General features: G+C 42.9%; 1 protein-coding gene across 24 annotated transcripts in view; it reads right to left on the reverse strand.

Moving 5' to 3' along the window:
• Positions 1 to 13106, reverse strand: part of KCNMA1 (potassium calcium-activated channel subfamily M alpha 1) — a 739980-nt gene that overhangs the window by 76341 nt on the left and 650533 nt on the right. For all 24 annotated transcript variants that reach the window (XM_086680076.1, XM_086680093.1, XM_086680079.1 and 21 more), the window contains 3 exons: positions 8771 to 8894; positions 4525 to 4749; positions 1073 to 1265 (listed from right to left, as the gene is read on the reverse strand). In XM_086680076.1, the coding sequence (XP_086536202.1) occupies positions 1073 to 1265; positions 4525 to 4749; positions 8771 to 8894 (542 nt within the window). The remainder of the gene's footprint in view (positions 1 to 1072; positions 1266 to 4524; positions 4750 to 8770; positions 8895 to 13106) is intronic.

Genomic DNA, 13106 nt, shown 5'->3' on the forward strand with positions numbered 1-13106 from the left:
GCTCTCATTGGCAGACTCCAGCCCAGAACTGTGCAGGGCAGAGGATTCTAGGAACTGCCGTTCCCAGCTTTGCTGCACTGTTGAGCAGATGTTGGAAGGAGGTGGTGCTGGTGCTGAGCTGACAAAAGATCCAGCGGCACATGTCTGGGCTGCAAGATGGGGCTGAACTTTATCCCGTCAATAAGGTCGCGCTTCATATCCCAGCAGCTAGAGTTCTTACGGCTGTGCTCCCTCCACCTTTGGTCCTAGAATGATGGGATTCAGGCCCCCACCACGCACCCAATGTCACCCATCCAGCAGACCACTTATGACAACGATCCTGCAGTTCATGGCAAGCCTGCGCAGAAGCAGTCCTGCCAAGGCTCAGATTAGTCAGGCTGTTTGTTACAAGGTTTTGCTGTGCTGCCTCTCTGAGACTTCTAGATGACATCTTTACTAGCAGCTATCTGCCCAGGATCCCAGAGAAAATGACAGGGAAGATGGGGGCAGAGCAGAGAAGGTGGATGTACATCATTTCACTCTGGCATGCCTGCTGTAGAGAACATGTGGGCTGATGAGCATCACCTCTTGCTAAATGACTTTTTGTGTCCCTATAGTCCCCGTTGTCCGGGGGTCACCATCCGTAGGTCAGCGGATAACAAAGTAAAGCTTAACACCCCCATGCAGCTATAACAATGGCAACGCTTAACATAGGTCAATGGCAAAAATATATACTGCAGAGAAACATTAGGAATTGTTCAGCCAGCATCTTTTCAGTGCCTGACATTTAGCTGGTGACCCGGGTCACAGAGCCACTGTTTGGGAAGACTGAGGGCAGTGGCAATTGAAAGGCTGCTTTCCTCTCTGGGAAGGCAGGCTATTCGGAGTGTGGGTGTTCAGGTGTTCTCAAGCCTGCTTCCCGAGATGGTAAGAAGACGCGGCAGATGCCCCTTTGAAAGCCATCACCCGGACCACAGGTTTTACTGCCAGCAGGCTGGTGTGAGCCTCTTTGAATTACTGAGTGAAGGATATCCCTCTTGCCAGCCCCTGTCCCCTGTAGGCACAGCAGAGAAGTATTACAGGCTGTCCTTACCTTGGGAATTAGCCTGCAAGACCCCGATGCTGTCATCAAACTGCATAGATTTGATGTTGAGTGACGCCAAGATGCATTCCTTGTCCTGCAGCGAAGTATCATCAATATTATTCTGATTGGCTGACAGGATAACGCACATGTCACAGAGGTTGATGTTGACGGCCCTTAAATCAGCCCGACTTAATGGCGTACCCTTTGGCATCGAGGAAAGGGAAAAAAAAAAAAGAAGAAGCAAAAGTGAGACCGAGGGACGAGAGGGAAAGAGGGGAAAAAAAAATAAAAACAAATTAAAGATGGAGCCGGAGCTTTGGGAAATTATTTAACAAGTATCTTTTTTATGCCTTGACATTAAGCTGGCCTAACTACATTCAAGGGAATAGGAGCTGTGTGCTAATCTAAAGGGTAGTCGGTGCTGATGGCGGCATTTCAGGCTTGCTCTCCACACTCAATCAAGCCGTTGCTAACAAACGAGGGAGAGGAATAATGCCAGGGTTCTACATCTTCTTCCTGCCTGGAAATTGTCTTGATTTAAGAAACTGTCCTGTGGCAACCTCTGGCTTTCAGAATGTAACGAGGGGGTGGGTTTCAAATGCCTGTTTATTTAATAGCAGGTCACTTCTGTCTCGGGCAAAAACAGCAGCTCTGACTAGAATTTCCAATGCAGCCAAGGGGAAATAGCCAGTGAGCATGGTATGATGAGGTGGGACTGATAGCACTGTTCAACCTGGAGGACGTGAGAGGGATGGAATTAATGTGCATCTTGTAAAGGGGAGGGGGGAAGAACTTAAGCTTCAAGTCATATAATTTTATTGTAAATTTTCAGCAAGAGAAAAAAAAGCACAAGAAAATCGCCTAATTGACCAACAACAGAGTGATGGTTGAATACACCACTGGACATACATACAAGGAAAGTCTATGCAGCAGGTAAAGAGACCGAAACAGCTCTCCATGTAGGTGTAGCCTGGGCAGGATCTCTAAAATAGTGGTATAAGTGCAAAACAAAAACACAAAAACACAAGTCCTAGATCATTTAAAAAGTATTATTTCATTTATGTAAAAAGAAACCCACAAAATAAAACTATATATTTATGAATGCACTCGTAAATGCATGTACATTTGGAGAGAAATTTCAGGAAAAATATACACTAAACTAATAACAGTAATTACCTCTAGGGAGGAGAATAAGATTGGGGGTAAAGGGAAAAGTTTGTTTTTGACTTTACATACTTCTGTCTTGTTTGAATATTTTATAACAAGAACGTATTTGTATATTACCAGTGTAATTAAAAATAAATAAGCCAGTAAACAGATTTTTTAAAATCCCGTAACAACAAAAAAGCAGTGGGGGAAAAAAACCCAGAACAAGGAGGTAATGACAGAGAGGAAGAGAAGGCAAGCACAGGTAGGAAAGAAGGGTTAAGTGTCAGAGGGGAGAGGCGTGACCTCCACACGCTCTGTGTCCTCAGGAGGGATCACAGAAGAACTAATCAGGCCATCCATGTCAGGGCTCCCTAGGGGTCATGTGGCATCATTTTGGAGTTCACATACTTGGTCCTTCGGCCTGGATCCAGCTTCTGGTCTGCCTACGTGAAGATTTGAGTTGCCTTCAACTCACTGACCGCGTAGGGAGAGGGTTTGCCAACCCCCATATATCCCCGGATGCCTTCCTCCCATTCTCCCTCCTTCCTGGAGAAGGGGCTTTGGGATGATGGAACTTGGCCGCTCAGATTGAGACCATCAACCCCCTTTGATGCCTCAGTGAGAGACATGATTCTGCTCTCAGGCCCCAAAATACTGCTGCAAAGTGGCATTATGGAGCAAGAGGCATTTAGTGCTTTGGGGCTGGGAAGCTACTAATTCCAGCCTCTGGAGCAGTATCTTCTGAGAGGAGAAGAATCCCTCTTTTCCAGGGATCACTTGGTACAAAGTAAGTCTGACCAACTTCCTGAATCATTTCGCCAGCGCATAAGCCTCAATTGCCTACATTCATATTCTTTTAATTTTCACCTTGTAGGGAATCTAGCAGTAATTGTGATATAAGACAATCCCCGCATAGTTGTATACACACGATTTCAAAACTCAAGAAATACTGATGACATATATAGAAACACCATGTTTCTCTGGACTGACTCCATACGTGGGGCACTGTTTAAACAATGAAATATGTGAAGACATAGAGGAAGGCCCATTTGTACAATATGCTGTGCTTGAGTGTGTTAAATTTCGGAGGGTTTAAAAAGGACCAGCAAATATGAGAGCTCATTCATATGTAGGCCAACAGGTGAGTGCATGTATACAAGAGCACACAGGAGACACACACATATACACACACAGAATGCACACACACACACACACACACACACACACACACACACCAAACATTACCTATACACCCAACACCCATACATACAGAATGCACACTCGTGTGCACGTGTGCACACGTACATACACATACACATGTGCGTGCACACACACACACACAGCCCAGCAAAATAATAAGCTCTTTACAAAACACTTTTAGACCCAGTCCATGTGTTCCAAGGGACCATGTGTAAAAGCACATGTACAAAAATAATTGTGGAAATACATAATCAAATCTAACATGACTGAAATTAGCAAGGTATATATCTGCTTATGCTCTTCTATGTGTGTGACTATTTGTTTTTCTTCAGGCGATTATTTTTAACTACATGTGTTTACTAAATCAGCTTACTAGTTTCCTAAATCTAGAATTGTTTAAAAGTTTAGGAAAAATATATTGATTAATGATCAGGAAATAATTACGTGCCTCCTAGATCATGTATCCTGCATCTTTACACTAAATTGTCGAGTCTGAAACTGTTCCTTTTAGATTTGGGCCCTAGCATATTTTTCAATCAAGAATATCACATGCACATATGTGTGCGTACACACACAAGCCTATGAAAATATTGCTAGGCTTCTACATGAATGGGAGGCAGGGAGTGGCCAGAGGAAGGGCCTGGCCTTCCATACAACAGAAATAAAGAAAGAACTCTGTTAAATCCACTTAGTTAAAAACAGAAAGCAATATGACCAAGATTCACAGAAGCATTAATAATATCATAAATAAAATGCTAAAAATAGTTCCATAAGTAAATTCTGCTATAAGCATCATAATATCTCAAAGCACTAGGTTTTGGGTAGGCAAGACAGAGAGAGAGTGTATAGACATCGATATGGTTAATACATTTGGTATCAGCTAAACTTCATGCTTGATGAGCAGCTGAACTTGGCTGCAAATTCCTTTTAATAAGGTCCCCCAGGGTTTAGATATTCCTAGACAGAGCATAAGGGAAGGGCTGAGTCCTCAGGCCCATAACCGGATGAAGAAGCAGAGGCATGATCAAAGCTACAGCTATTATATCCATCTGGGATTTTCTTTTGTGAATGAAAAGAAGGAAAAAGCATCGATAATGTGACCTTGGACTTACAGGCAATATGGACACTTTGGGGAAGTTATGAAGTGTCTCCCATTCCCGCTTGAGGTACTCAATGGAGCCCACAAACACGATGTGCTTGAGCTCGTGGTAATGAAAGTTGCTGGCACGGAGTGGCATCACCAGGTTCCGGAGGCCAATCAGGGCTGAGCTGACATCACCAAAGATGCAGACCACGACGTGGCCGCTCAGGACGGTCATGGCGGCTTCACTTCGAGTCTGCAACATGGAAAAGCGCACCAGCATTGGAGAAAAGACCTCACAGTGTTTTGTTAAGTATTTAAAAAAACACTTTCATAAAGATAGACATTTGCTGAGTGCTTACTCTGTGTTATTATTTTTATTTCATCAATGTTATGTGTATGCCGCATAAACTTACAATTTGAGTATGTGTGTGTGCATTATACTGGGGTCACAAATATATGTAAACATATACCCACACATAACCTGACCTTCTTTGTCACAAGATTTAAGAAAGTTATACCTTCATACATATGAGCAGGTGGTCTTTCCTGATGATATTTAGGTGGGGGGAAATATGAGAGAATAGTAATATTTATGTTGTTTAAAAAGAGAAGTCTTAGTTCACATGAAATTTTTGATAAAAGGAGTTGTCTTTGCTGTCTCTCTTGCTGAAATGATATTAAATTGGTCAGATCCTATGCTAGTCTCAGCTTGAGAAGTTTCAGTTTTGAGTTCCAGACTCATCAAAGGGATTTCACACTACGTTATCACATCAACAGGTAGAACATCACATCCTCAGCCAGGGGCTGGCAAATTATGGTTCATAGGCTAAATCTGGTCTACAACCTGCTTTGGTATGGCCATGGCTGGTGAGCCAAGATTGGTTTTTACATTTTAAAGTGGTTGCAAAAAAAATAAAAATGAAGATTTCATAATATGGGACAATTATATAAAATTTAAATTCCAACAAAATTTTATTGCAACTCAGCCAATCTTACTCATTTAGGTATTGTCTATGGCTGCTTTTACATTGCAATGGCAGAGCTGATTAGCTGTGACATAGAGCGTATGGCCAGCAAGACCTAAATTATTTATTATATGATCCTTTGCAGAAAGAGTTTGCTGACCCCTGTCTACTGCTGCCTTGGGTTTTCCAGGGACTGCCTGGAGTGGCCCACCTGTGAAAGTCATCAGACTATTACTTTAGTCACAAGACTATTCCCAAATAACAATTAAAAGGATCTAGAGAAAGGTCAGCCAGAGAAACAAGCCCGTGTCTTCTCCCAACCCTAGGTTTGGATCTACAAAGGAGACAAATAAACGAATAAAATCGCTCCAGTGAGAGGAGGACCCCAGCTTCCCACACAAATGGTTAGCCACTGCTGCCCCTTTGCTCACTGTGTTAGTGAAGAGAATAACGCAGGAGGCCAGTTAGTGGGCCTTTCTCTGCTTCTCCTTCTGGTCCAATGCCTCCTATTCTTGCCTTGCTTGCTCCCTCTCCACTCACTGCATGCCTGGATGGTCCCATGTGGCTCACAATGCTTTGGGGGAGGCATATTAATGTCCACTGCACATATCAAACTCTGCTTGATTTAATCCCTAGAATTGACCAGTGTATTGATTGTTTAAATGCCAATATTGCAATTCACGACAATGTCAGGGTTATTACAGTAACCCCCAAGGAGAAGAAGAAGCTAGCTTTCACTCCCTGATCGTTACAATAAAGCAGGGGCTGTCACCATTATCGGTTTCCCTCTGCGATAATACAGTTATACCTAAGACAGGGGCTGTAAGAAATGTCTTATAAATGGTGACCAAGAAGGACCCACTGGGAAGTCACATCCCACATCACCACTTCATGGACAAGACCTGGAGTTAGTTATCTTGGCTGCTTGGAAGTGTGAGTGCCTGGGTACCACCAACAGAGCATCAGTGAGTCTGTAACATGCTGTGATGGGGTTTCTAATTACTTTTAATTGGTCAGGTCACCTGGGAGTCTAGCTCTCTTCAGTGAGCCTCAGGAATACAACCTGGGTTCAGAGTGGGGGCTGGAAATCTGGGGAGTTGAGGAAGTCACTGGGAGGTGAGGAAGGCACCATCTAGCAAAGTGGCTGACCACAGGAGCTTAGCTCTGGGGACCAAAATACCAATCTTTAGATTGGCCACAGTAACATGACCCACAGAATCTTGTCAAGACCCCAGTTCCTGGAGAGTCTGATTTTGCCAGATTTAAGACCCAGTACAGCAACTCACATGCACATCTGCTTCTTACACATCCTTGAAGGCTTAACCCAGTCTGGGCCTTCATTGCCTTAACCCCTTCAAAGCACAATCTGCGTGCAGCCAATAAGACTTTTCTGGCCACTTAGATACATCCTAGTCCTTCTCCCCTAGATTTGAATCTTGTGCCTCATAACACAGCTTTAAATATATTGTTCCATGGTTACATTTTACGTCTTCTAATTAAATGATCATTTCCTCAAGATTGAGGCCATTTCATATTTTCTAACCCCCAGAGCAGTTAGTGTCCTGCATCCAGTGGGTACATGCAACCCCAAAGCATCTTCACACAGCTGGCTCTTCTGAGTATGCTCATCTCTGCTCCAGTGTGACTTTGGAGAGGGCTTCTTGGACCACACTAACTAGCACCTCCCAGTCCCTTTCTAGCCCATGGCCCTGCTTGATTGTCTTCATAACACTGTAGCAGTATCTGAAATGTTTTTCTATACTCATCTACCTGGAGATCTTCTCTTTGCCCCACTAGAACATCAGCTAGTCAGGGACTGTACCCCCAGCAACAAGAGCAGTGCCTAGCACATAAATGGCCTGTTAAAAATGTTTTGTTAAGTGATGTTATTTTTCAGATGACAGGTAGTAGTAACTCACTTCCCTAAACTCTTTCATGCCAGAAGGGAACTCAGTTTGGATGTCAACTAGGCATACGCTCTTCAGGAATATAGGCAAGCCATTAAGACCCCGGATTCCAGATAGAGCACCAAGCCCTTTTACCTGCCACAGATGGGTAGTGCCACTCTGAGTTTTGTTCACCAGGGCAAAAGTGCAGTGAATACAACAGGATGTAAATACACAGAGCACCTTTGTGATTAGAACCATTTGCGCTCCTGGTAAATTGGACAATTGCTGTTTGTTGAGAATTCTGACTTTCTGTGCTTTTGTCTGCGACTTTCACACCTCCAAGACAGTCTCTAGCACAACCCTGTATTGGCTCTTAATTGCTTGATTATAATTAAACTGAGAAAACACACACATACACACATTCCAATAAAACGCAGGGAAGTCTAGTGGATTAGAGCACAAAGCCATTCTGAGGGACTCCTTTTCTAAGAAGGGTGGCCACGACATCAGAAATGATAGGATTTTCCCCGCTGACATAAAGAAGCAGGGCACAGTGATCTGCAACGAGAAGGCGAAAAAGAGAAAGAACCCTTCCACCTGACCTTCCTATTAATCCATTTTTCATGGATTAGCAAGACAATGAACTGTAGGGAAGCTGGTGTGGGCATTCAAACCTAAAGCTGTTAACAAGACAAGTCTGGAGAGTAGATGGATTGTTCTCTAGGCTGACATTCTTAGGACAGACCAGAAAAAGCCCACTGCTGCTGCCGAGATGACACAACCACAAAACAGGGCTCTGAGCTCCCACCTCCCCGAGATAGACCCATGCATGGGTCATCGTTGTCATCATCACCAGATGCATTTTGCATCATGCGTTAGGCAGGATCCCAAATACGCAAGGCTATTACCTAGAAGAATGCAAGATGTTATTATAAACAAATAACATTGTTTATTATATTGGTAGCATTCACATTTCCTCATGGCATTTCATAATAATAATGATAATAATAGTAAGTAACTTTTGAGTCCCATGTGGGTTTTACTCTTCAGTACAACCCTAGGGGTTAGGGTCAATCTCATCTCACCTTCTTAGATATAAGAGAACTAAGGTGTAAAGAAGCCAAGTAGAGCCACATTCGTAGGGATGACAGTACTTACTGCCTCCCATGATGCCTTTCACACAGCATATGACCATCCCCTATCATGATGAGCCAATAAATATTCAGAGATTTAGAATTCCATCCTTGGTTCATATTCTGATGAGGGTTCTAGTTGTTTCAATGTGTCCCTAATTTTAATTATCAAAAATAATTAGGACCAGGGACTGTATCTTCCCAACATCCAGTTAGGGAAACCCATTCCTGGCAAATGTAGTTTGGGACAGAAGTGAACGGCATGGATTCTGTGGCCCGTCACTCACCAGGATGACTTTCTCTATCTCCTTGGGTGCGCACCAGTGAAACATGCCAGTAGAATCATACTTCTTCACGTTAGAGTCCATGTTGTCAATCTGATCATTGCCAGGAATTAACAAGGGGTCATGCCTGGGGAGAAAAGGACAAGAAAACCTAAGTGGAAAATGTAATAAATTATAAATGGAAAGTGCCCCCTGAGTTAGATCTCAGAGGAGTTGAAAGATGCACAGGAAGTGGCTGTCACTGAAGGCCATTCTTTTGCTTACAGAACCCATTCTTTGAAAGACAACTACCCCAACTGCCATCACCACTTGGAAATGCAGGTGACCTTTATCAGCTAATAATTCTACCTTCCCCTCCTGTTCCTATTTCTCTAAAATGGCCTTCACGTCATTCTGTGGATTTAGCCTCCTTTTCATGGATATCCCTCCCTCCTATTCTCATTTTACCAGCTATCCAATCTCCCCAGTGACCGCACGCGTGCACACACACACACACACGCACACGCACATGCACGCACTCACACCAAAGGGTTGTTATTAGCATTGGCAATGAAGAGGAAGGAATAGGAATAGAGCCTCATGCTGACTGACTGGCATGAGGATGGAAAGCCAATTACTTGCTCTTTCTGACTACAACTTCTGACGTGATGCTCTTCGCAGTAAAAGCTTTAACAGGCTGCACTTTAAATATTTTAGCAATTTGCCCAATCAGATTTTGCTCTCCCCGGCTGAAGCCCTTTAAAGATTCAGCAGCATGTCACTTCAGAGCAGATTGACTACCAAATGCCCACATCTGGAATACATGATTTCAATACCAAACAACACCCTCTCTCCTTGCCGTGACAACTGTATTTGCACTAACGGTCCAATGACGGTCTCCCCCACCCCCACTTCACCTCCCTGTTGCAGCATTCCTTGGATGGGAGCTCACGCTCAGGTGCATCTTAATAAACTTGTCTTGAATTCGCTCTCTTGCCTTGTTTACTGGTGGAAAGGGAAGATGCTGCTCTAGAGACTTCCCCTCCAGTGGGTTGGCAGATCTTCGCCAACAACCTTAGGAATTATAATAAAATCAGGCAGGTCTAACAGGCTTACAGCATAAGAAATATACTCCTACAGCTTGGACTATGTCCATTGTCAGGTTCCATCTGTGATAGTGATTTCATATTCCCATTTGAGGGGAGGTCATTTGGGTTTCTACAACATTGACTGCATATAATTAGGACAATGTTCCAGGAATACCTAGCTCTCATTGCAGGGGAACTATCTTCCCTAAATAACACTGCCGATTTAAGACAGAAAATATAAATAGGTTCAAATTCCAAAAACTTACTATAAAGTGATTTTACCTTTTAAGTTATCTATTTCAAGCATCAAAGGGTAATCTTTATTGAGTTTTCAGTATTTCTCCCTCTGAAATTTCTCTGATGCTTCTCACTTATATATCCACTACACAGAGTGGGACAGGAATGGTCCACATACCTAGAATTAATCTTTCAAGATATCTATTGTATTTCCCCTTCCTTCAATATTCCTTCCACCCCCACTCAAGATGGGAAAATTCTCGCTGCATTTATTTATTCCTGAGAATTTGCTTTTAGGCTATACCAAATGACAAATACCCTGTAAGGCAATCCTGCAAAGTTACCTTCAACAAACATGCTGGATTACTATAGGAACTGTCATATCTAATCTTCAAAGGGGAAAAACACTCCACCTTGGAATAGCGTCTCAGTAGCTCAGCTGTTGGGAGGTCTTAAGGTGTTGTAAACTACCAGGCCACCTTTCAAATACTGAACTCGGTCAAAACTGCTAAAATAAAATGGCAGTTTCTCTTAAGAACTGGTCACAGATCAGGGAAAGAGCAACTTTTGATTTTTTTTATCGTCGAAGAATCTTCAATAGTTGTTGTAGATACCATCTGGGATAGGTAGGTGGATAGAAACCACCAAGAGAAGAGATTTAAGAAAATGAACAGAATGAACTCTTCCCAGCCCTAGAAGAACATATTTTGCAAGAGGATCTTAATAAATTTACCTCAGAGAAATAGAGCCAGGTTCAAATTCTCTTGCCCAGTTTATTGGTTAGAGAGGAAGTATTATCTCAAGAAGGTCTGAGTACTGCCCCTAATGCATTCAGGATTTAAAAGACAGCCAGGAGAATATTTACATAAAATCTGCAAGCAAGCAAATGATATAGCAAGCTGGCCAAAATTCCTTCTAGAAAATATGTGTCTTGGGTGGAAGAACATACATTTGGGTTCCCTACCTTTTTGGGAAAGAATCATTCTTTGGTCACAAAGGCCTCCAACTTTCATCTTAGAAAAGTAAATAAACAAGGCTGATGATCAGTCGTCCCTCAATAAGAAGAAAAAAGGCAGCCTTTTGTTTTCTTTTTATTTTTTCTTAACATTTATTCATTTTTGAGAGTGAGAGTGACAGAGCATGAGCGGGGGAGGGGCAGAGAGAGAGGGAGACACAGAATCCAAAGCAGGCTCCAGGCTCTGAGGTGTCAGCACAGAGCCTGACACGGGGCTCGAACTCTCGGGCTGTGAGATCATGACCTGAGCTGAAGTTGAACACTTAACCTACTGAGCCAACCAGGTGCCCCAAAAAGATAGTTTTTTAATGTCAATCCTCATTAAACTGGGGCTGGGGTTTGGAGGAAGCAGGTATAATTTCTTTTCAAAAAAAAATCCTATTTATTCTTGAAATAGAGTTGATATACAATTTTATATTAGTTTCAGGTGCAGTTTGACACTAGGGTTGTGAATCATGATTGGCACTGGAATATCTAGAAGCATCAGAGAAGTCTCAGTGGTATGCCTTGTTGCAGTAGGTACTCCCTACATACCTCTCACCTTGGCCTGGACAACTTAAATGTATAATCCAAGATATTCCTCAAAAAGTTTTATCTGAAGAACATTAAAAATCTCCTCAAACAAAGATATTTTCCTTTCTGACCAGCAGGGTACCTGGAATTCAAACTTTGATTTCTTAAATCGTCAAACAGCCAATAAACATAAATTTTCTATTTTGATTCATGAATGGGAGATATCCTAATGATGAAGACACAGTCCCTAGTCAAAAGGAGGGTCATAATACAGCAAGAAAGAGAAAATGTCAATCAATAGTTGTGATACACCGTGATGAGTGTCATATCATGCAAGGTGGTATGATAATACCAAGAAAGAAACTGTTAATTGCCTGGTATTTGAGAAACATTAAGGAAGGCTTCCCAGAGAAGGTAACATTTTATCTGAGCCCTGAAAGGTGAGGAGCAATCTAAGCATATTTTAGTGTTGATCCACTAGCAGCCATTAGAACCTGCTCAGAGAACTGAGGCCCAAATGAGCCCACACATGGCACCCCCAACCACGGTTGAAGATGTTGGCTGTGGTATTGGCCCAACCTGAGGTATAGAAGACTCAGGCCAGGCACATTAGCTGTCTTTTTTTTTTTAATTTTTTAAAAATGTTTTATTTATTCTTGAGAGAGAGAGAGACAGAGATGAGCGGGTGAGGGGCACAGTGAGAGAGGGACACAGAATCCGAAGCAGGCTCCAGGCTCCGAGCTGTCAGCCCAGGGCCCGACGTGGGGCTCGAACTCACAAGCTGTGAGATCATGACCTGAGCCGAAGCTGGATGCCCAACTGGCTGAGTCACCCAGGCGCCCCATACAGTAGCTGTCTTCTGATGTGCAACGGTGGTCATCGAGTGGAAGGTGGAATCCACCGATTGTGTACAACTGATTCAGAACATGCGACGAACCATGTGTGGAATTTCAATAGAACAAAAATCAAGTTTCCAAACACAAAGAATGTTATAAAAATGGAAGGTTTAAAAAAAAATGACATGAGTTGTGTCCCAAGGCAGTGGATTTCTCATCACTTGAGACATTCCAGAAAAGCTGGGATATAGAGATTTCATTCAAAACATTGGGTGAACCTAGAAGACTCTCAAGGTTTGAAGCATTGTTCTCTCACTGAGGAAGACAAGGCTAGGATTCTGAAATACTTGGCCACTGCTGGACATCAAAAAGCCAGAAGGCACTAAATAACTGAAGAAAGGTTGTTGTTGGAGCAAAGATGAGAGATAGGAAGAATTAAGACTGATCACTCTAGAGTTCCATGAAGGACCATAACTGTTTTTCCATCTGGGAGGAATATGGTTCATTCCAGCAACACGAGCATCCATAACCACTTTGAGCCAGACAGGATAAATTTCTTTACCATGTCTGTTCCTGTAGTAACTTCAAGTGGCTTAGGTTGACTTGAGCTCCTGAGAGGTCTCTGACATAGGTGAACAGTGAAGAGCCAGTTGGCTACAGGAACATGTGCT

This window comes from Puma concolor, chromosome D2, assembly GCF_028749965.1.
Source record: "Puma concolor isolate L17-30 chromosome D2, mPumCon1.1.hap2, whole genome shotgun sequence".
Lineage (NCBI taxonomy): Eukaryota > Metazoa > Chordata > Mammalia > Carnivora > Felidae > Puma > Puma concolor.